General features: G+C 36.5%; 1 protein-coding gene across 1 annotated transcript in view; it reads left to right on the forward strand.

Moving 5' to 3' along the window:
- The first annotated feature begins 1,059 nt into the window (after positions 1-1,059).
- FANCL (FA complementation group L) overlaps positions 1,060-26,440 on the forward strand; it is a 29,366-nt gene continuing 3,985 nt past the window's right edge. The window contains exons 1-8 of the mRNA XM_086744071.1: positions 1,060-1,166; positions 4,110-4,168; positions 5,164-5,224; positions 6,273-6,329; positions 8,047-8,144; positions 14,874-14,970; positions 18,604-18,672; positions 25,743-25,893. Coding sequence (XP_086600197.1) covers positions 1,074-1,166; positions 4,110-4,168; positions 5,164-5,224; positions 6,273-6,329; positions 8,047-8,144; positions 14,874-14,970; positions 18,604-18,672; positions 25,743-25,893 — 685 coding nt within the window. The 5' untranslated portion in view covers positions 1,060-1,073. The remainder of the gene's footprint in view (positions 1,167-4,109; positions 4,169-5,163; positions 5,225-6,272; positions 6,330-8,046; positions 8,145-14,873; positions 14,971-18,603; positions 18,673-25,742; positions 25,894-26,440) is intronic.

Raw genomic sequence — 26,440 nt, forward strand, 5'->3', positions numbered from 1 at the left:
CAGTGGAGTCCTTATCAGCTGGCCTATAAGTATATGACCTTCCACAAATTTCAGTAATATATTGCATGCTAATCATTTGTTTCCAACGGAAGCAGCCTCGGGCATTCTCAAGATTCAGTTGCTAGTTCTGCAACGCAACTCTTGGGTGACTTTGGAAAGTTATCTATCCCATGGTAAAACTGTTTTTTCTTTCTCAAACATGTCTATTTTGTCAGAAACTGCCTCTTGCTGTGTTTTGTGTGATGCTCAGAAAGCCTTAAGGCTTTCTCAAACATACATAGTAGACACCAAAGTTTTATTTAATTCTCTTTCTTCAGGCTTTCCTAAACACAGTGACTGTCAAGTCCTAGTGGCAGCTCACCCAGAAAATTGAGGAAGTTTTTTATCCCAACACCTGCATGAGAGGGCAGAAGAGCAAGGTTTTATTGCCCTAAATGTGTTGTAGCAGCAAACACTGCATGATTCCTACAAAAGCAACAAATAAGTCAAGCCAGAAGTAACCCTTTGTCTTGCCTTGTCTTGTCTGGGGTGGCACTGGAATCTGCTTGGCACAGCTGGCTGCCTATTAAGAGCCTTTCTCGAGGGTTCTCCATAGTCCAGGGCGCTTGTCCTCGCAGGAGCTGCTAAAGCGTGAGGAAACCGCGGGAAGCTGAGCTTCCCCCCGAGTTCTGGAACCCGCCCCCTCGGGACTTCTTCCCGCCTCAGGTAACGGCCGGCACGCGCCCGCCCCCTCGGGACTTCTTCCCGCCTCAGGTAACGGCCGGCACGCGCCCGCCCCCTCGGGACTTCTTCCCGCCTCAGGTAACGGCCGGCACGCGCCCGCCCCCTCGGGACTTCTTCCCGCCTCAGGTAACGGTTGCCTCGTGCCCGCCCCTCACGCGCCGCCCGCCTCAGCTAACGCACGCTCGCCCCTCACGCGCCGCCCGCTTCACGCAACGGCCGGCGCCGCACGGCCCGCCCTTTCCCTCAGGCGCGTGCGCCGTCTGGCGGCCGGGGGCGGGGCGTCCTCCGACGGCGGGCCGGGTTCGAACTGCCGTGCCTGGGCGGGCGGGAAGGAAGGGAGTGTGGGCAGTATGGCGGGCTCGGGGGCTCTGCTCCGGCAGTGCCCGCTGCTGTTGCCTCAGAACCGGGACGGGACGGCCTACGAGGGTTTCGTCACCGCGCAGGTACTGGGGCTGGCGCGCCGCTTGCGTTATTCCGCCTCCCCCCCCCGCCCCCTCACCAAGGCCTGCGGTACCGGCACCGGGTCTGTGTGAAGAGGCAGCGCTTCCCGCGGCCGACAGCTTCACGGCCGGGCGCCGAGCCACCGGGTTCGTGAAGCAGGAAACGTCTGGGGCCGTAGCGCGTTCCCTCAGCTTGCGACGGCCTTCCTGCGCCCGGCTCCCTTCCGTGCCCCGTGAGGGTGCCGTGGGGAGGGGCCCGCGTCGCCGTCCCGCGGCGGGTTCGCTGATGGCTTGAGGGCCGTATTCGCCGTGCTGAGGAATGTTCTTTTTGGGGCAGGTAGAACGTGCTTGCGCTCTTGGCCTAGGGTAAAAGTTAAAGCAAATTAGTAATTCTGGGTATTTTCGTATCACTTAGTGTGTTTGTGAAGTTTCAGCTTAAGCAGCTTGCATCGTCTCTCTGAGGATCTGGTAAACTGCAGCGCAGGGAGGAGAACGGCACCTAAGACAGGTTGGGAGTGGATGCTCTTAAGCCAGCTTTGCCATCAGAGGCACTATGCAGTGATGCTACAGCCATGGCTTATTAAAATGTCACACAAGTGCATGCACACAGACCACAGAAACAGCTCTGAACAGATACTGTAACTTAGAAACAGCGGGGATTTTTTTCCTATAAAAATAAGTGAAAGAAGACCTGGGATCGCATTTTCAAAAAATGTAGTTTTGCAGTCAATCCAGAAGATTTTTGATGACTCTTGTAATCAACTCTTACAAGACATTTGCAAGCGTGTGTTTATATTTGCATTACAGTAACAGCTGCAACTTTTGAAAAGCTACGTGTGTTAGAACGCATCCGGGAGTTAATGCAAAGTTTAAGAAGTGAGTGTGAGTGTCCGTTCTCAGATGTGATTTTTTTTTTTTTTTTTTTTTTAATTAGTGCTAAGGCCTTAAGGTAGCAAAGTCTGACATTACGTGCTTAATTTAAGCATACAGTAAACGTTGGTTTTGGAGAATTCTGGAAGCAAGTGATGTGCCAATGGGCTACATTCAGCTCTGAAACAGGTATCTTGTTTTTACTTGTGAGCATCACAGAAACACTGAGGTTGTAAGGGACCTCTGGAGGTCCTCTAGCAGGCTCAGCTGGAGTAGGCTGCTCAGGGCCATGTCTTGTCAAGTTTTGCCTATCTCCAAGCATGGAGACTGTGCAGTCTCCTGGGCAGCCTGTTCTGGCAGCACTCACCCTTCAAGGCTTTTTTCATTGCATGTAAGTGAAATTTCCTATATTTCAACTTGTACCCATTGCCTCTCATTCTGTCAATGTGTGTCACTTAGTCTGGCTACACCTTTAGTTCACCTCCATCACGTGTTTGTACACATAGGCAAGATCCCCCTGAGCCTGCTTTCCTCCAGGCTAAGCAGTCCCAGCTCCCTCAGTCTCTCCTTGTATGAGTGATGCTTCAAGCTCTTCCTCACCTTCATAGCTCTTCACTGAACTAGCTCAGTATTTCCATGCCTTTCTTGTACTGGGGGCTCAGCACTCCAGGTGTGCCTCACCAGTGCTGACCAGAGGGGAAGGGTCACCCCTCTCAACCTGCTGGAAATGCTCTGCCTAATCCAGTTTATAAGGATTAGTAAGGTGCTAATTTGCTGCAAGGGTGCATTGCTGGCTCACAGTCAACTTCATGTCCACGAGGACAGCTAGGTCCTTTTCTGCAGAGCTGCTCCCCAGCTGGTCAGCCACCAGCGTGTGCTGGGGCATGGGGTGAATCCTGTCCCGGTGCAGGACTTTGCGTTTTCCTGTCTTAAGTTCATGAGATTCCTGTCAGTCCATTTCCTCAGCCTGTTGAGGTCCCGCTGAATGGTAGCACAACCACATGGTCTGTCAACCCCTCCTCCCGGTCTTGTATCCTCTGCCAACTTGCTGAGCGAGGGTGCATCCTATCGCATCATCCAGGTCGCTAATGGTGTGCACCGCTAGTGCGGATCACAACCCTCTGAGCCCAGCGGTTCTGCAAGTTTTCAGTCCACCTCACTGTCAGCTTATCTAGTTCATCCTTCTTCAGGTCCTCTATGAGGATATTGTCAGAAACGGTATTAAAACCTTTCTGAAACTGATAAAGCATCCCTTGTATCAGTCACCTAATCACAGGAGGTAATCTGGTTTTGTTTTTCACTTCCTGCTGAAGAAATCTCAGAATTTGTGGACATAATTCAAGGTCTGCCGAGCTGGAATGGAGTTTACAATAACAGTTTTGAGAGAAGTTAACTGCCCTCTTTGCTTCAGGAAGGAGTTAAATCTGCTCACAAACCTTCTTTATTTTGGTTTTATTTTGATCATCCCATAAGAAATGAGAGGGAGGATCGCAAATCAGGACAATTACTGAAAATACAAGTAGGTGGCATTTAGGAACTGTCCCATATGGATTGCACTAACAGGCACAAAAATTACGTTCATGTACTTGCGACTCTTTGTTTACAGTTTCTAAAACCTTGCTGAAATGCGTTGCAGATCAGCACACAAGTTTCCTTTTTAGCGTAGTACTTTTATGGTAAGAATCTGTTTTGACTTAGACTTGAGTTGAAGACAGACTTTCACGTGCTTCAGCATGACTTGGATTAAATTATATTTCTTGGTTTTGTCCAGATTTGAATAATGTTTATTTTTCTTCTAAAAGGTGTTATTTTTGCTTTATGAAATGTGATGCACTGAAGAGTTTTTACTGAATACTGTGAGCTAAAGGTCAAGAGTATTTCAACTTTGGAATTAAAATCAACATTATTTCTACCTATCACTCATGCTGCATTTTTTCCTAAAAATTCTGAATAATATTCCTGAAAGTCAGATAAGACAAACTTTCTTTCTTAGTAGCTGATTTAACAGGGAATACTTCCCGCAAGTGTCTATTTTTCTTTACTGACCTTCCTATTAACTACATGTTTATTTTCAAGGGTCGAGACTTCCATATCAGGATACTGTTACCAGCGGATTTTCAACTGAAAAATGCAAGGTAAGATAGTCTTATGGAAGCAATTTGTAAGTGTATGTAACAAAAGCTTATTTTGATAAAAGCAATGATGGATATGTATATATATATGAATTATTATTAACTTTTTCCAGTGTCAGTGCTGGTAATTAACTCTTACTGATTTCAGCTTAACCTTGCCACAAAATTGTACAGCATCAGTGTTAATAAAAGGTGACAATAAACATTGCTTATATCAAAATATTTTGTTGTTGGTTTCTTGGAAACCTGTTGTAATTAATTTGTTGTATGTATATATAAGTCAATGTACTTGGAAAAAATGTTCATTTAAATCAGATTTTTCTATATGTCACCGTTTGGGAAACAGACAATTGGGTGCAAAGTTGTGAATTTAAGCAATGATATACTTAAAATTAAGAAAGCTTTGCTAGCCATCATTTTTTCTTTCCTGTTAATATATATTAATTTGCATTACCCATCTTTTCTTTAAAATTTCTCTTCTTATTACTGCGAGTGTTTATCACAGTAATGTGGCGCTGTGTGTGTGTATTGTGTACACAGACATGCGTGGATTAGTTTTTAACATGGTGTTCCATGCCTCTGGCTAGGCCAGCCTGCTCTGCTCTGCAAACAGGTGTGGTATTCAATAGCTTTATTACATTCTAGGTCGGATACTTAAAACTGCATTATAGGTAACTTTGACATTTTCAGGATATCATTTTAAAATATTGGTATGTTTTATGAAGTCATATTAGCTTGCAAGAATTATGTTGTTGTTTTCAGCAAAGAAGAGAGGCTTTTGTAGGCAAATACTTAATTTTTAATGGGCTTTGGGATAGTGACATTTGAAAGTTTTAAATAACTTTGAATATGAGAACTCAAAGAAATTTTGAAGTATTGTTTACTTCCTTTGTTTTATTGAATAAAAACTTTTATGTTGTGGTGTAGCAGACTTTCTAATCTCTTCTAAAAATCACATGCTGTGAATTTAAAATTTATACAATATATTATTTGTCTAGGATAGAATGCAGCTGGCACCTAAAGAAGATACTGCATGAATATCAGCATATTTTAAAGCAGGTATACAAACTTTAAAATAATTTCTGTTGCATATATTTATAATAATTCTGAAAAGCTTATACTCACACACTTATTCTAAAGGTGTTAAAGAACTCTCATTGTATAGCCAAGATTTATTTTGAAATGCTTGAGGATTTGCAAGTCAAGCTAAAGAGAGATGGATAGAATTTAGTAAATATTTATTTTCATTCAAGCTTGGGTTTTTTTAAGATAGAATGATTTTTAACTAATGACTGCTGCTGTTTTACTGATTTTTTTTTTTTTTTTAATCTCTCTGTTAGAAACAGGGTTTTTCTCCCCTTTATTTAATTTATTTTTTACAAACTGTTCATAATGCAAAGAAGAGAATTCACACTTATTGTTGATAGATCTAGCTCATTCTGTGTTGCAGACAGTCAAGAAATCTAAGTTAAACATCCCTATCCAGAAGAAAATTGTGAACAAGGATACAAGAGCCCTGCAGTCGTGAAGAATATTTTGTTTCTAAGAAGGCATCTTTGCCACATGCGCTCGTTGAGACACTGTATCTCATGGATGGTGCTCCCCTTTGTAGAGCAAGGTTTGTGACTAGGGAGTAACCAAAGATACAGAGCTGAGGAAACAGAACTGTAAATATGTACCACATCTGAAGATAGACAGGAATCCTTAATTGTGTACAGCATCTAAAAGCAGATGGGTCTGGAGAGTTCTTAAAGAGAATGTAACCAATTAAGAAACGTTTTTGAATGATTCTATAGCTTCTGTTCTCATTAGTGAAGACTAAAGGCTTCGTAAATGTTTTCATAAATACATAAAGTGTAAAGTCTTTATAAACTGTATTAATGTGTAATGTGACATGATGTAATGAAGGTGATGGTTCATTTCCAGTAAAGTTTCCTGTACTATGGGAGGCTTGTTCTGTCATTGAAATATTTAATTTTGTGATATACAATTGGGTTTTTAGTGTTAGTTGGTTTGACAATACTAGAAAAATGGACAGTTAGACTCAAATTGTTTACCACTGAAAGTTACAAGTGAAGAAAACAAACTGATATTGTGTTCCCTCCAGAGGTTGCACAGCTGTCCAGATCTTGTAAGTTTTATGGTGGAGCTGAAAACTATTTTGGTAAGTGACAGAATGTATCTGTGGGAGATAGGATGTTCTTAAAGCTTTAGTTTTCACTTTCCGTTTTTTACAGTTTACTATTTGATAGATGGATTTATGGTTTGGTTTTTTTTAAAGAAGAGGTGATTTTATGTGCATGTTGTTCATGTAATATTTCTATAAATATCTTTTAGGATTTTAAGTTACTATACTCTTTTTGGATATTGGAGTGTTATAGAAAAAAAAACAAAACCAAAACCAAACAAACAAAGAAAAAACCCAGCAAGGGATCTCAATATAGAGCCATCCTCTGTACAGTCATTTTTTTTGAATTCCTGGTATTGACCAGGTAGTAAAGAAGGCTTATAATCACACAAAGGATTATACAGTCAGTGGATTCCTGAAGGTGCTTTCACCTGTGTGACAACTTGACCAATAAATACAGATGGCTTTTTTTGTAGTTTAGAGACTACTGTTTTGTGTGGGTTTTGTTAATTTTTTTCTCTAATCTGGGATTGAAGAGTAGCAAAGTCTTCAGTTAATGACATGAAACTGACAGCTTCTTGTGTGTTAGTAAAACTTTATTCTATGAGCATGCAAAGAATATTTGTATACAATCTACTAAATTTAGAAATAAGACACCTTAGGTGTTCTTCAAAAAAACAACAAAAATACCCTCCTGATATTACACTGCTCTACGCTGGGAATGCCTTTTCTCAGAATTGGTTCAATCCCTGCCCAACTGGATTACACTAAAACAGGCAAAGGCGCTTGAAATAGGACTGACTAAAACAATCTACGTGTGCCTATTTTGGAATATTTCACAAAAGATATTCCAATCTATTCGGCTGGATACACAAGCACTCAGAAAATGAGAATGCAATGAAAGTATAATTCATTTAAAATAGTGATCCTTAGTGCAGATAGTAAAAATACCAGAAGATGCTGTGGGAGAACAGGGCGTAAATGATTGTAACACTGATTTTATTATTAATTATATTTATTATTTCTTTATTTAAAGATATTTTATTTCACATTACTAATAATTTTACTATAAATTTCATTCATTTATTTATTTATCCGGTAAGCATAATTTTAATTTAAATACACATTTAAAGAATAAGTAGCACTACACAAACATGGAACATTTGGTGTGGTTTGGTTTTGGTTTTGTCTGTAATGTGGCATTACCTTTTTAATAAAAGTTTCCTTTGAGTGTCTGTACCAAAACTTACTCTCTGGGATCCTATGATGTTAAAGCTGAGAAATTGTTGTTGTTTGGTTTTTTTTTTTGATTGCTATATGAAATTGTATATAGCTACTTAAAAATAATATGGAGGATTTCATATATGTGTTATCTCTTGTGGCTGCGGAGCCCAGGAGACAGCTGTGGGCTTAAATAGAACTTTCTTTTGAAATGTTCTTTCAGTCAAGATGCTTGACTTGAAATTTATTAGCTGAAAAAGAGGCACGTTTGATATTTGCATCTGAAGACTATGTTGTCAACATCTGTGGGTTTTTTTAAAATTGCAGATGTTTTCATTACCAGTATCTGAAGTAACTTACCAAACAACTTCTTTGTCTGCTTTAGCTGGAGGCTATAACAAAACAAATGCAGTGTACAGTTAATTTTACATAAGCTTAATTTTTTGGAATGAATTGCAAAAATCACGTGACTAAATAGATGCAAAAATATTGAAATCTTTCTTAATGATGTTTTTAATGTTCTTTTAAACAGGAAATTGCTTTAAAGAATACACAAGACCTGCATATACCACGGCCGCCAGAATACTACTCCTGTCTTATCAGAGATCTAGAAATATTGGGTTGGAATAAGTATGTTTATTCTATTTCTTAACAGACATTCTCTTTAGAATATCTACTCTTCTTTTGTGTTTTTGAGTTGAACATGTCAAATGTACTTGTTCTGTTAATTTATCCTGTTCAGAAACTGGTTTTGCTTTAAAAACTCTGCTGCTTTGTTTTTATTTTTTTTTAAAAAAAACAACCTACAAATCTGTTTCAATTGAAGGTGTATTTTCAATCTCAAATAACTGAGCTGAAAGGTGGATGCCTCTAGTAAGAAATCGATTCTTCTTTGACCTATAAACTCTTGGCATAGTAAACGTATTTAATACAACTTCTATAGCTCTCCTTTTTTTCCTACTTTGTACAGCTTTTTTTTTGACTATTCTTGTATGCTATGGTTGATCATAATGTACCTTTATGCTTTTATAAAAACAGTTCATATGTTTTTTAGAATGAGAATAATTATTTTTAAAGGACAATTCTGTCTTGCTCTCCATAGCACATGAATTTCCTTAGACAAAGGAATAACATAGTTAATCCACAAAAAGGTAAAGCTATAAAAAAAAAAAGTGAGAGGAGGGGAGAATTTGGAAAGCTGTAAATCTAGATCTGCAAAACAGCCAGCTCTTTGTGACACTCTCAGAGAGAAACTACTCACAGAGATTTTTTTTTCTACCCAGATGTGTTCAAGCAGAGGTGAGGGCTATTGAAAAACATTTTAGTCTCCAAAAACTATGCAAGCAGACAACATTTGGGAGAGAATGAGGGGCATTTCCAAGTGAGAAAATTGTTGATTACTGAACAGGGAGAGTACAAACTGTGTCATCTGAGGATGGAGTCTCAGTGTACCCAAGAACATGGGTATATTATATGTGTGTATATATATACATATTTATTTATATGCTGTAGTATAAATTGAGTATCTGTGAAACAGGAAATGACAGTTCAGGTCGTCTTCTGCGGGAAGGAGAACTAGAAGTTAATCTTTCCACCCCAACTACAATGGTTGGTTTAATACCATGGGAAAGAATGTCACATTAGGAAAGGATATTTAATGTTGTTGAGGAATGAAATGCACAAACAGCTGCCTCTGGGTGCCTTCTCATTAGGGTCTTGAATGAGTGCAAACACATTATATTATTCCCAGTCCTTTATACTCTCAGATGAGCTCATAGAACAAGTTTAATTTCATCTTCCTACAGAGGAAAACAAGGTGGTTGTCCTCACACCTCTTAAAGAAACCTGAAGGAACACGCAGTTGTGATCAGGTACACAAGGTCCACGTGGAAATTTTTTTTAAATCTGCAGAGCTTCCTATTTTGTAGACTTTTACTCGAAAGGCTTTAACTGCTGTCACATGTGCCATCATTGACAAGTTCTCTAATACTGAGTCTTTCACTCCTCCAGCAGAGAGCCTGGAATGGACTGATTTTTGGCCTTTTGGCTAGAACCTCCAGAAGAGGCTCCATGGGGTTGAAGAAAGTAGTTGTTTCTGTGTAAGGAGGCATTAAGGAAATTTATTTCAAGGCTGTCTTTAATGATAGGCCATTAATCTCCCAGTGCCTTCTGTCAAGGGGTAAAAACAAAAGATGGTAGGATGTTGAAGAGTTTTGAATGAGAAGCTATTTTTTAGTTTCAGTAAAATGGAAAGTTTAAAAACAAGTCTACATTTGTGGTTTTCAACAAGACAAATCTACTTTTACCTCAGTCTTGGATGGTAAGTTAACTATCACAAATGTTTGTTTTGCTAAATGAAGTAAAGAAGCTTTGAGTTTTCTGATCTGGTATGTGTATAAATAAATGACATGTGATTAACATGAATTAGGAACTTGTTTTGATGGCCCACTTTTATTTAAAGATTTAAAACATCCTGGTTAAATCAGATGAAGTTTTTTCAGTGATTTCCATTATTAAGCATCTAGTTGTGCCTGCTGATGACATACTCTATTCAAATTTCTCAGATTCAGATCTGAGAATATTAGTTAAAATTTCCTGAATACTTGGAAAATAAATTTTGAATCATGCCTGCTTTCCCAAAATGGGGAAAAAAAACCCAAACCTTCAAAAAGCCCATGCCAGGAAAACAGACATTGGCATACAATAAATATACTTTAAAGATATAAATATATAAAATACACGATATTTATAATTTGGTATGTAAACATAGTATATAGCTAAAAATAATTAAATAGAATATATTTTCAAAGTGTAATTTAGTAGCTTATCTCAAAACTGATTTTTCTTCTGACTTACTGTACATACAGAATATCCAGGGGTTTATTATTAAAAAGCACATCAGTGTTTTATCAGAGAGCACGCTTCTAAGGGCAGAATTTGACCTGGTTTCTAGGGAAAGATGATTGTCATGTAGACACAACTTAGGCTATGCTGTTGTCCAGTGTATTTGTATAATTAAGTAAACATACACCTCTCTACTTATGTTACAGATAAATTCTCTAATTAATTTGGTTTCTTTTTGGTTGGAGAAGTCAATCATTAATCAAAGGGCTAGGCTGTATACAGGAGATCATATCTGGTTTACTATGATTTGGAAGGAGAATAACTCAGAGAGGCAGTTTGAAGTACATTTGTTAAGTTCCGCCTCTAATATTAGTGTGCTTTTAACAATATAATGAACTACTGTGAAGGCCTCTTAACCTAGACTGATTTTGAGTTGCAGATGATGCATATTAGCATGTTAGTTAAGAACACCCTGGTATGGTCTTTCAGCACAAAACTAAGCCTGTGTTTAGTACTGGCAGTAAGGATTAATCACTGCTCACACCTTGAGAAGCCTCCAGCCTTGTTGATGGGGATTTTTCTCAGAAAAGAACTGGCTCGTTGGGGACCCTAGATTTACTTTTTCCTACTGAGTTTTAGGTCATGCTGGAAGATGACTGCATCCAAATACAACTGAAAAACTGAAGGATATTTTGTTTGAAAGAGAATCAAAGTAATAGGCTATGGCTCCTTTACCTCTGAAGTGACTTAAGCTCTCGGGTGTGGCACACATTTGGTGTATTCTAATGGCTTTCATCTAAGGAATAGGTGAAGTTTCTCAGAAACAAATTGAAGACATTATCTGCAATGATCTTACAGCTCTTTACTTCCTAAACCACTGAAAATACAAACAGTAATGAAGATTGCAAGTGGGCAGGCTGCTGTGATTAGACATAATAATTTTCTCTGTGGTAAAGAAAACTTGATTCTTTGACCTAATTTAGGTGTGAGGGAGGATGAATATGCTTTCATATTCAAGTACTTGTACACAAAAGTCACAGTTCAACAGGGTATGAAATTGTACCAAATTTCCAACACTAAGTGCTGTCCTAACAGCAGAGGGGTTCAAAGGAGGATACTTCCTTCATTTTAACAATGTGGAAAAATACCAGCACAAACCTCATTAACTGAGGTGGGAGAGAAGTACCTATGTAGTAGCATTAATCTTTAGGAAAGGCTTTTCTAATGCTATCTCATAATCTTGCTAGTTGATTCAACAATAGTGTCTTGGGAAGGTAAATTATTGACTAGAAAACATTTTTAGGACTCTCATCACCCTCATGTGGATTCATAAAGGCTACCAGTGTCTCTAAAGTCCATGATGTGAGTCATAATGCCAATCACCTCAAGTCTCAATGCGTTTCTGCTTGACACTTGCCAATTTTTTTCATAGAAAATATCTTCTCCTCTTGCATTCTCCATTTCCGTGGGAATCGTGCCTTGTCATGTGCTCTCAATGAAATATAATTTGTGTTAATACACAATGCTGAATTACAGTGTTTCAGGGATGTAACTGAGGCTTTCCATCTTCATGGCTGTTCTGTTTTTTTCCTGTATGAAAAACTGATGGAGCCTTTAGAAAAATAAAGGTTTGTGTAACTGAAATATCACCTATGTAAACAATTCCTTATTTGATTATACAATCATACGAAGAAATTCATATGACCTTTACAGTGTTGTCCAGCTTTCTCCAGTCCTACAGAACTGACCCTTTCATCTCTTGTTATCAAAAGACTGGTAGAGAGGTGTTACTGAACAAGTAGCCACAAAGCTACTGAGTGCATTTTTTTCTATCCTAAATGAAAAATTGAATCCTCCTTCATTCCCCGGAGGCAGTTTATTGTTTCTGTATCCTGTTCAGAAGAAGGAAATTAATGAATTTTCATCCTGGGCATTCTTAAACCGTGTATGCCCCTGGTCTGAGGAGTTTTGTATTCCTGGGTGTTCCTGTTTGTGAAAAAAATTTGAAAGGGAAGAGGATGTTTTACTAGAAAACCTGTAAGTAGATGGTTTGTAATGAATAATACTTAAAAGCTGTTGTGTTGCTTAGCTTGAATAGTTGTCTTCTCCTAGTGGCCAGTTGTTGAAGTAAATATTAAATAAGTCATATGAATTTCCAGATTGGTCTGTATTATAGTGGTGCTTCATAGCAGTGATTATCTACATTTGTTACAGTTGGTTTTTTTTCTATTATCTCCAAGCTCGGTGAAAATCACATTTTTAACTGATTTTAAAAGATACTTTACATATGAATTCTAAAACTAAAAATATGTTAAAAAGTGAATAATGGACAGAACTTCAAAATCCTTTTATGATGTATTCTTCTATATATAATTAAACTGGTGGCCAGTATTGGTGCTCTTAGTACCTTTTACAAGTGCTTACATTTTTTTGGAAGCTTGTCTAATTTATCCTGTCAATAAAACTGAACGTGAAGATCCTTTACAAATGTGATTGAACATAATAATATTTTTGCTCTATTTTCTATATAATGGTGTGCTTATATTTTAGGTATGTAAATAGACACACACATGTATATATGTTTATTTTAGGGGATGTCAGGTTGTTAAACCAATTGTAAAAGTACTAAACCGTTATGGATTTCCTAAATAAATTTTAGGATATATGTATCTATTGTTATCTAAGAATAAAAATATTTCTTTTAATCTTGTTCCCCCCCTCACCCAATACAGAGTGAGGAACTGCAAAAAAAGGCTTCATTTAAAAATAAAATTAACCATGCCTTTCCGGGCACCTCCGGAGCGAAGTGGTCTAGACAAAATGACTGTCAGAACAGATAATTTTAAATCCTAAACACCTTGACAGCATCGCTTTAATTTTTCTTTTCTCTTTTGTTGTCTAGCCTCATGGTGCATTGATGCAAGCACCACTTGTGCTTTTTGGACACTGCCATGTATTTTATTGCAGTAACCATTCTGTGCCTTAGCTACTGATTTTAGGCTTTCCCCACCCCAGGCGACAGTAGATAGGGAAAGGTGGTACATAGGTAGTTTCCTATCTTTATAAAATTTTGTGATATAATTTTCAGACAAATTTGGAACAAAGCAGGAGTAATGATTTTTTTTCCAGTTAGAGGAAAAATGCTCTAATTCTTTCTAAATAAATCAAGTTTAATTGACTGCAGTTGAATTACACTTTTATAAAGACTTGTATTTCTTTCAACTGTTGTGGAAAAAAGGAGTGTCAAAATACTCCCAGAAATCTGTAGGACTATTTAAAATTATTTTAATCAGTACTAAACATGAAATAATATATCTTTCCCTACTTACTACCACTACTGCTTTTTCCATCTGTATTTTTCAGTTCCCTCATATTGAGGCTGTGTCATTTACGTAGATTTTTTTTTTTTTTTTCCCTTCTTTTTTTTTCACTTCCTTCCTAGGAATGTGCACACCCTTTGGTGTATGTCTACTTTTTTTCTTGTACAGGCTTCTGCAACTCTATTGCCAGTTTCACTTGAAAGAGAACTATTTTTCACAGCATGCTAGCTTGAGTGACTGGGCTAATATGTTTAAGGTTTTTTTTTTAAAAAAAAAAAGTTACTTAGATAAGCAAGCAGATGCTTTCTTTGAACTCTGATAGGCCTTTTCATCAGTCTGATGGCAAGTTGTACAATGATCTTTCACCGCTTTTTATCTTTACACAAGAATGACGTAGCAAAAATGCTAAAATATCCACAAGCTCAGTTCACAGGTAAGTATATGGAAAAGTGTGAACCTTTTTGGCAGTTGTTGAAGCTACTCAGCAAAATATATTTCTAGAGAACACTGTATTTTACAATTGTATTCGTCTTCATTGTTAAAGAAAGCACAAATCAGTGACATCTTAAGCAAAGAGTGACTATGTCAGAAGTTTTAAAACTTATTTAACTTTAGTATGTACTTGCTACTTGCATGGGTGCATGTACACTGTGTAAAACTGTCATGAAATGAAGGCAAATCATCATAAATAACTCACTTTGTACCTGTTTGGGTACTGTTTTCTGCAGAAAATCAATTTCAGAATATGAACCAATATCCACTGGATTTTCCACAATAATAGTACTGATAATAAAAGAGAACTTCATTGAAGAGAAAAGCAAATCAAGAGCATAAAAGTCTCATACAGTAAGAAACTGCAGAAATGGATCAAAGATTTGACAGGAAGTTTAATGTGTACATAAGTAGAGGCTGACAGGAACATGCTGTGTGTGTCAAAGGTTCCAGTGATGGAAAACTGAAACACAGTGCTCACTGACCACAGCATGAGCCGTGACACACATTGTAAATAACCCAAAGATATATGACTGCATTAAGCAGTAGACTGCTGTATTAACAGCAGTAAATCTAGAACAGCAGAAATGGTTGGCATATAGGACTTCCTCTGATTAATATTTGTAACAGACTAATAAGAGCATTGCAGACATTTCAAACTCTACTTCTTAAAACGCTATTAGAGTTTTCTTTTCTCTTTCAGAGTCACATATGTGGACACTGGTCTGACCACAATCAAGCTGAAAGCTGAAGACTCTTGTGGTCGACAGCATCTCATTGCTCTGAACTTAAATGCAAAGGTGAATTTATGGGGGAGAATATATTTTCAAGGCTTCCTTGAAATAAATGGCTTTCTGTTAATTCATAAAGATTTTAGAAAATTGATTTATTTATTAGTATGTCTGTTCTGCAAGATAATGGTGGGGGGTTTTTTGAGATGTTATTTTATGTAGAGTTTTCAGACTTGATTCTAATTTGATATTGTATTATGGTTATCTGTAACAATCTTTTCATATGAAAGTGTGTATCACATGAAAAACACTTTATGATATTGCGATTATTTTACTGAATTACAGACAAAACCGACTTTCATTATCACTCCATCTGGAGACCATGCATATAACAAGAAGTAGAGGATGTTGACTTCCTTCTTTACCAAGTCTTACTGTTAAAACTATAGAGGAAGTGCATATGTGAAACATTTTTTTTTGGTGACGTGGAGATTCGATTTTCCTTCGTATGTGTACCTAAAACATTTGAAAAACTTTGCTGAAGTACTTTTTGAAGGTATTTCTTTTGATAACCTGCTTTAATGAAAGTGTGCTTTTTTTTTTTTAATGCTATTTCTTTGATTAAGGTTAGTATGTGAGCTGAACCTCTCCTCCCCAGCATGTATTACTGACTCTTGTCTGTACTCTGACAGATAGGTCTGTTCAGCCTTGTCCTCATGGATGCCATGCAGGGAAACAAGTTTATAAGCCTGCTGACAATGCTTGCAGGAAGAAACTATTCAATAAGTGATTTAAGAAGTTCTCTTTCATGAGGTTATCATGTGTATTGAGATAATCCCCTAAATATTCCTTTGCTGTCGTTCTTAATGGTTTGCATGTGTTTTGAGGACTTTTCCTTAATGTGTTGTCAAATGTTGCCACCTGTTATCCTTGTCTTAATGTACTTTTTGTTAGGAACTCTCATGTCAAAACACTTGCTCTCTATAAACCACAATTGTAAAGCGTCTAGGAAACTTGGGGCAGTCAGTTTGAACCAGGAAGAACTGAGAATGGTCATATCATAGTTATGTATGTTAGCCAAACTGTGTGCTACGCAGTTTTAACTTTTGTAAATTATTAGACTTAAACTTTGTAAGAGGATATATTGTTTAATGCTCATATTACATTTTGTGAAATAGTTTTCTGATTTATTTAGTTGAAAATGCTTGATCTGGAAATCTTTATCCATTCACAATTTAAATAAATGACTAGAGAAGTTTTCTGAAAACAAAGCATTCATCTTTGCAACTATAAAACCAAATACATTTGGTTTCGTTTGACAGATTCCGTTTTGTATTGCATGAGAAGTGAATTGGGTGCTTGCCATTTCAGAGCCCAAGGATTCAAATAGGCCACTGCAAGACTTTGCATGCCATATAGTAATTAGGATGCTTTGGTAATTATCTGAATGATTTGGCAAGGGTTATGAAAATACTTTTTTCTAGATAAAGTCAGGTACATGCTCAAAAATACAACATAAATATTTTGTTTAATAATTTCTTAAGCTGTTTCAATTAATAATAGGATTATTTCTGACATACATTTGACTGTAACTGTAATAACATATGACATCACTGATATGCTCTGGTATAGTATTTTAAAATACTATCTCTTCGGGAATCACAGGAATCACTCACCTTATTTTATATAGGATTTCACTCTGCAAGGTCTAAAAACATTACATAGGTATGTACAGAATCATTGTTGCTTAGTTCTTGGCAATTGTCTGGTGCACAGTGTAACATTGTGCTCTTAGAGAAAATTTGACTGAAAATGCAGGGGAAAAGTGCTGTAGGTTTTTTGAGGCTTTTTTTAAGTCGTCCGAAGTTAGTAGAATCTGTTTGTAAGCATTTGTTCAAAGGCACCTGACAAAAGACTGAGTAAAATGAATTTACTTACCGGGAAAGTAAACGTATAATTGGCTAGTGCTGCTGGGATTTAAATGAGGTAATCCTAAAACCAAGCCTACAGAAAAGTTGTTCTGACTTGGTTTGTTCTAGGCATACTTTTATACTTTGCAAAGAAGTTTATTTCTGTGCAAGCATTTCATGAAAGATAATGCCTACAGTACAAAAACACTAACGCTACAAATGCCTACAACACAAGAACAATAACACTACAATAAAAGAAACTGTAACAGCTTTTGTGGATATCCATTTCTAAGTTGTAACTGCCTCTTATCCAAATCAGTTGTTTCGCTTCTCTTCCTCCGTCGCTGTTGTTTAGCTTGTCTGCCACCAATTCGGTAAAATGATAAAGCACAAGATATTCAAGTTGTACAAGCTGTCTTCAGAAAGTGGATACCTAACAGAAACCACAAGGCAAATTAAAAATAAAGTTTAAACAAATCCATAAATTCACTAGATTTTTATTATTAATTATATTATTATTAAAGTGAAAGCAAGGAGGAATAGATGTTTTAGGGAAGCTAAAAAAGAGCCATAAAGAGCAATTTGAAACTAATTACTGTACAATTACATTTTGCATATAATGAAGACATGTTTTAAAAATTCTGATACATGAATTGCCAGATGTCTGGCAAATAAGGACAATGTTTATGTCTGAAGGTTTACTTTGAATGGAGAATGGTTATGGGAAGCAGCAGCTCTTCCGCTTAACTCTCCTTAACTCTGTGAGGAAGCTGGGCCTTTTATTCATATGTCTCCCCAAATAAGATACGCTACAACATTTTCTTGTGTTGGCAGTTGATGCGTTACTAGTACAATTTCTATAAAACTACTCTGTATATCATTTTCCACTGCCACTTCCTGGCAGTGGTGCTGATTTCTGAAAATACTTATTATATCCATAGCCTCAGACAGACACTTTGAAAGGTACCATAGGACTAGAGAAGGCAACTTCTCAGGTGAATGGAATTTTGGATAGGTGCTCTTAGAAAGGACACTGTTTATTTGTAATTAGATGTTGCTTTCCTTTGCTACTTTATTTTCAGAGAATACCAAGTGTTTTCCATAGATTTCATCTTGGATGCTGAACAACAATAGATTTACTGGTGTAATAAAGAGTCAGTGGTTATTTTTGGAGTGATCAAACCTTTTACAGTTTCAGTTTTCTTAATACAGCTATTTTTTTCTTTTCCTTGTTGATAGCTTTTAATTTGGGGTGGAGGCCAGGGAGCTGTTTTGATTGTGAGTGTGTGTTAATTCATCTCTTTCTAAATAGTTAAGTACTTGGATTATTTTTCAGTTTCAAAACAAAAAATGTTATCAATTAGAGCAAATATTCTAGATTAAATGAAGATTGGTTCTTGACTTGTGAAAAGGTTGGTTTGTTGGGTTTTTTTAACTTTCCTATCCAGTACAGGTAACTGAGGATAATTTTTTTTTCACTATTGATGTTTTTTGTCTAAAGTTCTTTTTTAATGTGTCTCTGTGAACACTCAACACAGAAAACTGATTCTCCTGCCTTTTCTGAAAACTGGTATGTACAAACTGTTTATATGTAGATTTTTTTTCTGTAAATGATAATTAAGATTCATAATTAATTCTGAAAATGCTTTACATACTGTTTCTTCTAAGAGCCAAGTTCTCAAGATGCTTGAAGTGCTCATATTTTGTTATCAATTTTGGCAGCTGAGTATCAGTCTGACTTTAAATCACTTGAAAGAAATAAGAAAAACTGTGTTTTCTTTCTCTCCCTCAGTATCCAACAGAACCACCAGATTGCCTTGTGGATTTTCCTGTTCGTTTTGCTGTTTCTTGGATGCCACAGGTAAACTACTGTACTGTGCCTCTTATTCTAACAACTGAGATACATATGCAATATGTAGGTGGTAATGAGGGACTGGATTTTATTTTTGAACTCCAGCTTTTTTCCCTGGTGTGCATTTTACTTTTATACATGCTTATGTAAATCTAATAGTACTGAACTCTATATTCCTTATGATAGTGTTTTAAATATTTTCCTTGCCATATAGATGTGCCTTGCATGTTGTATGCTTTACACTCATACTGGCTGTTTTTTTTTTTTTCTTGAGCTGTTCATATGGCTGAAATATCTTTAGGAATGATTTGAGGAAAATATATGAACGGGAAACAATTGTCTTATAGAAAATAAGCACCCTCTAGAATCAACAGACATTTAAAAAAAAGGCGGTGCTCCAGTTTATCCTATATGGTTTTCATTACATAAGAAAACTTTTCCAGTTACAATCAAAAGAACAACAGAAAAGTACTTAATAGAATTCTGATTTCATAGTTTAACTGATACTGTTAATATAAAGAACCAAGAGCCATTGTCTTTTTTTAGTCTATCTGCATTTCAAGTACCTTTTTTCCTTAATAGAGCATGTGTACTTGATTAAATGGATTTAAATGTGACCACTTAGATGTAAGTTAATTTGAATTATCTCTAGAAAATAGTTGATGTTTAATTTCATTTAATTCAGGAAAATAGACTTTACATAAATGATTGCATTTCATAATTCTAAGTCTCACGAGGATTTCCACCCATCAATAAAGCCTGTCTTTATGGTACTAAATTTACGTAGGGAACATGGCTGAGAGGTTGCATCAGAATGATTTTAAGACTGGCATATAATTTTGACTGCAAAGCTCAAAGTTCTGTGTGTCACCTCAGATCCTCTAATGTTAGAGCTTTCTGATATTTCTGATATTAGAAATAACTACAAGAATGGATCATTGCAAATGAAAAATATAGTTAGTTTCACATATAACTTCAGATTTTGATTCTCTGATATGGTTTGGAACAATTTAAATAGATATTTTTTTTCCCTTAAATTATACTGGATTCCATATACTACAGGCAGGATTTCAAGTACTGTTCCTAGCCTCAAACTTTATACATACTTTTAATAGTATTTTATTAATTTTACAGCCTTGCAATATATGTTGCCTCAAATTAACAACATTTCAAATATCCTTGACAGTCATTGCTTCTCTGTGTTTACTATTAGTAATTTTAAAGCTACTAGCTGGACTTAAGTTTTAATAAAATATTCTTGAAAAACATGATATAAAGCAGCCTTCTTTGACAAGTTAAAGATGGGAGCGAGTATATTAATATTGACTCTGCAAGCAAACAAAAATCTTGATGTTAAAAATTTGACATTCTAGTGCTTCAGATCTTAAAATCTTCTTGCGGTTAGAAATCCCTGTGGACTATTTGAAAACATGAACAATGGGTGTTTGTTTTTAACTGAAGACCCTGTTTTGAGATCATGAAATCCTAATTCTAGGTGCAGATAGCCTGCTATGATGCTGAACCAAATACCAGCAACCCATGCATTGTGCTGACAGAAATGCTGTAGTTGTACAGTCTTTTTTGAAAATTAACCTTATCTGTGTGGGTGACATGAACGGAACACTTCCGGAGAAAAATGTGTGTAGCAATTGTGTAAATTGTGTTTATTTTCAAAATGCATGGAAATCATTGCAATGAGCAGTCTTCACGCCATGGTAAAATAAGGGTTAAGCTCAGATAATTTTGAAACACCACTGGTAGCGGAATTTAGCAAGTCCTCAAATGGTTGAAAATTTTGGTTTCTAAAAGGGAAAAAGAACATGCTATACCTATTTTCTAGTGAAATAACATGAAATTTCCATACTGATATGTCTTAGATTTTAATATTTGTCTGTCATCTTTAATGTAAAAAACTGCCAAAGCTTAACTAAAATTATGCAATTGCACTGTTAGACTATAAACTCCTATGAAACAAAATATAAATAGATTTTAGGTAATTGATTTCCCTCCCCCCCCCCGGCCCCCGTGTGCTTTTGCCTATTTCAGGTTCTTTTCACTGCTCATGGACTTTAAACTTGAGGGGTTGTTGGGTGGTTGGGTTTTTTCCTTTTTTTCCTTTTTTTTTTTTCTTTTTTCTTTTTTTTTTCTTTTTTCTTCCCCCTCCGTATAATAATAGACATGGCTTTATGGCATCCATATTAAAAATGGGTAATTTTCCTTATGGTCCCTGTCTTCCTGCTGGGTTGATAATGTTTTGATGTATTTTTCTTTTGCTCTGATGAGAGGTCTGCTGCTGCTGCTCTGACATATTCATTTGGATGAATAATTATAACTTGCACAATGTCAAGCTGAAGATGGTAGGGTTTTGTGCGTCATGACAAGCCTAGTAGCCAGTGCAGGTGTCTCACAGCATGATCAGCAACAGCCAGTGTATTCTGGCTCAGAGGAGACATTTTAGAGTAGTAAGAAATCAGCACCAAGGGCAATGCTGCTGCTGCTACTGTTATAAGTGCCAAATAAATGCAGAGTGCTTCTCAATGACAAGTGCAAGAACATCATCTTGTTTCAGTTATATTCTTTTTCTAAATAACCAGATAAATGTGCTGTCTCCACATTTCAGCATATGCTGTAAGCATGGTTCTGCAGTTTCAGTGCATCTGTATTCTGCTGCCCTCACATCAGGGTATTGTTTCTATACTGACCACTGCCCACCTGGATGGCTACATGAAGGTCATGAGTGGAAATTAATGACTAATGAGGTCATGCAGCCAGCCAGCAATGAAACAGTAATACAAGATTCAGAAGGTACAGTGGTATGAATGAGATTATTCTTCAGTTATTTTGAAAATACAGTAAAAGGCATCATAATTGTGCTTTTTCTTAGCAAAGGAGCTTCACAGCCGCCAGCTTTATATGCATCTATAAATACAAAAAAATGGAAATAGTTGATGAGACACTTAATAAAGATTTCAGAGTGTTGGGTCTCAGTTTGATTTGTGTTAAGGAGGAGGGAAATTGTTAAAGTACTGTTTGTGAGAAATAAACAGTCACCAAACAAATCTGAAGAATCATAAATTACTTAGGAGATACAGGTGATCCCTTTTCCATCCAACAACTGTTCACTTTATTAGATTGTATTCTCTTTGTGAATTCATAAAGGGTGCCTTTTGCATTTGGAGGCTTTGCAGTTGTTTTAATTTTGGATATGCGAATTTTGTGTTAGGAAGAATCTTAGCAAGATAATGTCAGAATGAAGATGATTTAATCTTTTAAAAAAAATAATAAAATGTTCTATATTTGCCTTAATTAGAACATTCTTACTACCTACTTACTACTACATTTGATGAATGTTTAGTTCATCTAGGATTTGGAGTCGGTGTTTGAAATAAATATATATATATACACACACATTTATATACATACACACATATATAGCACTTCTTAAAATTTACTGAAAGACTTCATGGGGTTTTATAGCAGGCGTAGGCTCAAAACTTCCTCTTTATTCTTCCCAGCCTCTGTGGCTCTAGAAATAAGAACCAAGAGTAGAAGGACTTTTTTTCCATTCCTTCTTATTCCTTTGATCAAAACAAACAGTATATGGGCAATAGGGGTAAACTTGGGGAAGTGTTTGAATTGGAATAAAGTAAGAAAAGAAAGGAAGAATTGGCATGAGGAGCTACCAGTGATGAGATGGAGATAGGAGTGTAGAGGCTAGAAATGGAAACAAAAATATTGCAAAACCACATGAGATTTCTTCCTGGTAGAAGAAGAAGGTATGTTCCCCTCAGAAACAGATAAGTCCAGAATATCTGATTTTCACTGACCGAAATGAGTGCTTCGTCTCCTACCAGCTGATGAAAAGAATGGAGGATACACAGTCTGATAGCACAAATGTAACATTTGGGTCAAAGTTTTCTAAAACTGCTGGAGAATCATCAATGCTAATACGTTTAAATGTCTGTTTTCCTGTAAAATAATCCATTTAACCCAGTCTCTACAACCACCTGTTTTCAGAAGTTAAATCACAATCACAGCTCTCCAAATTAACATTAAATTGCTGTCCAGTCCAAAGGGCTGTGTTGGTATAACTTCTATCAGTATAGGTCAGATTTTTGTCTCATAGAGCCTTGAATAACTAGGGCTTTGAGGCTGAATACGTGCTTTGTAGAGAGAGAACTCTGTGCTGAGAGTCCCTTACAGTGCCTTTCGCAAGTCATCACTAATTGTATTCTTTGTTTTCTATGCTCACAACTTGAAATTTGAAAAGTCTGGAGAAGTGTTGAGTGTTTAAAGCTATGACTATGGTTGCTGGGAGTGATGCTGTAATAAAAACAGTCCTCTTGAAGCCAGACAAGGGGATATCAAGCTGAGTGTTCCAAACTAACATTTTTTTGGTCTCTTATTTTTCCATATGAAAACTCGGAATGAGACCATCTAATCTGAAAATGCGTTTTGGTGATAAACTCAATGTTTTTGGGCTGCTCTGTTGCTGTGGTGGTCATTATAGAGAGCTGAGGGGAGTGGGATCACTAAATCATGCAGCATATCTCTGTCAAAAACTTAACAAGTGCCCACTTGAAAGTAAACAGGTGTCCTGGGACTGAAAGGCTTTCTCAGGACCTCAGTGCTGTAATGGAGAGGAACCCAGCTCCAGCTGCTGGGTCCTTCACATTTGATGGGTCCTTCAACCAACCTCTCAATATCTTGTACAGCTACCACAAGTGTAGATAATAGTAAATACCTCCTCTTACGCTGTTTTGCTGGTCCAAACCAGTAAAACTCTTTACATGTTGTCTAATGGTGGACTCTAGTCCTCAGCTTAGGAACTTCTTTGTCCCAGCTGTGGTTGCTTGCTTTGCTTGAGAAGCTCTGGTCAGAATCATGTGCAGCATTTCAGTTTGGACCACACCCTCACTCATGCCTTCTGCCCTGACTTTACTGATGTCTGGTCAGCCTAGGGAGCAGGGAGCACAGCTGCAGAGGGATCGCTTTCCAGCCGGTGAGGATATCCCGAGTTCGGAATGCCTTGTTTTCCAAAGAATGTTTGACCTATTTCATGCAAATTCTAGTGCATTTGTACAAAGGTGACCAAGAAACAAAGAGTTTGTGCTGTTTGATGTTATTAACGACTATTTTGGTAGACAAAAAAGAAGCATGGTGGCAGTCTTTTCTAAAACTGCTGGGCAATGACCAAAAATTAGTTGGTTAATCAGATTAAAAGGAGTGTACAGTTTTCATGGCTTGCATGACAAGCATGTGATGTATTTAAATTGCTATAGATGCATTTATGTATATAGCAGGAGACAGCTGGCAACATCAATGAAGCATGCAAATAAGATCAAATGAACAGTGCATTAAAAAAAAAGATTTAACTACCTTTTTAAGGAACATCATTGAAAAATTACAATTAGTATTAAAATTAATTGGATTTTAAAACTTATCTGTGGGTTATAATCCCTTGATGTTTCTTTTTTCTACTGAAACCCTTTGAATTCCCGGAAGATAAAGATAAAAATGATTATTAGAGGATTTATCTGTATGTGATACAGAAAAATGTAAAAAATCAAAATGGAAAGCAACTGTTGCAAGTACCAGAAAATTATGCTATTAATTTAAGTGTCATCAGAGCACAAAAGATCACATTTCAGGACTGTGTGAAAATTATTAAAATACTGGAAATAATAGTACTTAAGATGAAGATATTATACTCTAAGATATGGTTAAGTGACTGACACTATTATATCACTTCAGGTATTATAAAAGTAACAAAATGCTTTTAAAGATAATAAGCGTTACATTTTGAGATTGGCAGTATTCACACTTTTCTGCTTAAGTGCTTTCCTACTTTAATATAATTTAATAACAGCAGGAAAAATGTAGCATTTTATTTCTCAGCTACACCATTTCTTTCTAAAATATGTACGCATAAAAAATAAAAACTTAAATCATATTTCTTCATCTGAGAATGGTCATATAATTTGCATCTCTTTGTCCAGGTGAGAAAGGAAGAGCGTAATTATTAAAGATTAAAGAAACCATTCCGTGTATATTTTGTGTTATTTCTAGAAAAATACCCCTTTAAGAACTGAACATTTAATTTGCTTTTTCTTTTTGGCCCCAAGAACTTGTTCCTAGGCCAAAAGATATCTGAAATCTTTTTGTTATCTTTGGGGTTTTTTAAAACTTACTTTCTCTTCTCCTCGTGCATTCTTCACCTCCTTTCTGTTCCCTAAATTCATGTTTTGGACCCTCTCGGCATCTGCATCTGGAAGGGTGTTAACCTGACTGACAAGTGTTTTCTGTACCGGAAGAAGTCTTTCTCTGAAGAAACAGTTACTTCTTTTGTGCTCAGTGATGATTTTGCAAAGCTATATTTTGCATTGCTGTTCTCTATATTGTCCTGTATAATGAAAGATTTTTTTTTTTATTCCATCTAATCCACTCTCAAATATTGAAATCCCTTGAGTGTAATCCTCTGATTATTAGATGGTTTCTCCTTCTCTTACCGTACTTACATGGCTTGAAATCTAATGTTAAGTACTTGTTTTTATACTGCTTAATTTTGAGATAATTATGACACTGTTAGGCTATATTTCTTAGAATCTTTAAAAAATAAATATGCTACTTTAGTTATGTGGGTATTTCTGTGTGTTTATATGTGGCACCACTGCCATGGTGCTTAGCTGAAGTAGAGACAGAATATGAGAATCTTTGAAATTTAACAGTAGATAGTGATGATTTTTGCTTTAATTGTACAGTAGTTGGTTACAAGTTACAATGCAAATTAATACTTATCAGTTTTCTGAAAACTTTTCTGGAAAAGGAGTATAGAACACTATCAAATCCAGGTATGATGTATGTATATCACAACGTGGTAGAACTACCAGGATTATAAAACTTACATTGTACTCAGGATACAGCTGTTCTGTACTTCTGTTTCAATTAAAAACCTGTGAGGTTCAACATTTTGTGCTACCATGATCTTAAAACTTCTTAAATTACCTACAGCTTGTTTTTTAAATATTCTATCTGGTGCGAACTGTATTAAATTTGTTTTAAATTTCTTCTTCTCTTAGAACTCCTTAATAGATATTTATAATCAGTTCCTGGCAGCATTAGAATCGCTGAAAGGATTCTGGGATGCCATGGATGAAATTGATGGGAAGACATGGGTGCTTGAGCCAGAAAATCCCACACGGAGCTCTACAACAAGGAGAATTGCAATAGGTACGAAAAAATTTGAAGCAACGCAATAGGTTTGAGAAATAAAACTTAGGGTGCTGTTTTGCTTTACTTATCTAATCAGATGGTGCTTACTTGAGTTAGGAAAACAAAAGGGAGCACTAAAACCAGCAAGACACCGCTCTCTTTTTTTTTCTGTATTTAAAAAAAAACACAAACCCAAACCTTCTGCAGAATACTGAACATGTTCAGGAAGTTAATTATAACTTTATGGGGTTATATAAAATGAAAGTTACCGCAGGAAAATATTGTCTATTTGTAAATTGCGAACGCATAACTGTCAAAAACTGAGGAGTTGCATAATAACTCTAGAAAAATCAGTGTTTGTAAAGAATCAGCTTAGGTGAAGCCCTTATCTCATTGACAAATTCCAGATTTTTAAACAGAATATTAATTTAGATTGATCCTGTCCTGGAGGAGTGAAAGGAATATTAGAGTGCAGTCAAAAGGAAGAAAAGGGGGTTAAAAGAGGTAGGTGGAAAGGATAAAGAAATAAGAGAAGAGAGATTAGAGGCATATAATGTTAACCATC

This window comes from Chlamydotis macqueenii, chromosome 3, assembly GCF_036417535.1.
Source record: "Chlamydotis macqueenii isolate bChlMac1 chromosome 3, bChlMac1.mat, whole genome shotgun sequence".
NCBI classification, from domain to species: Eukaryota; Metazoa; Chordata; class Aves; order Otidiformes; family Otididae; genus Chlamydotis; species Chlamydotis macqueenii.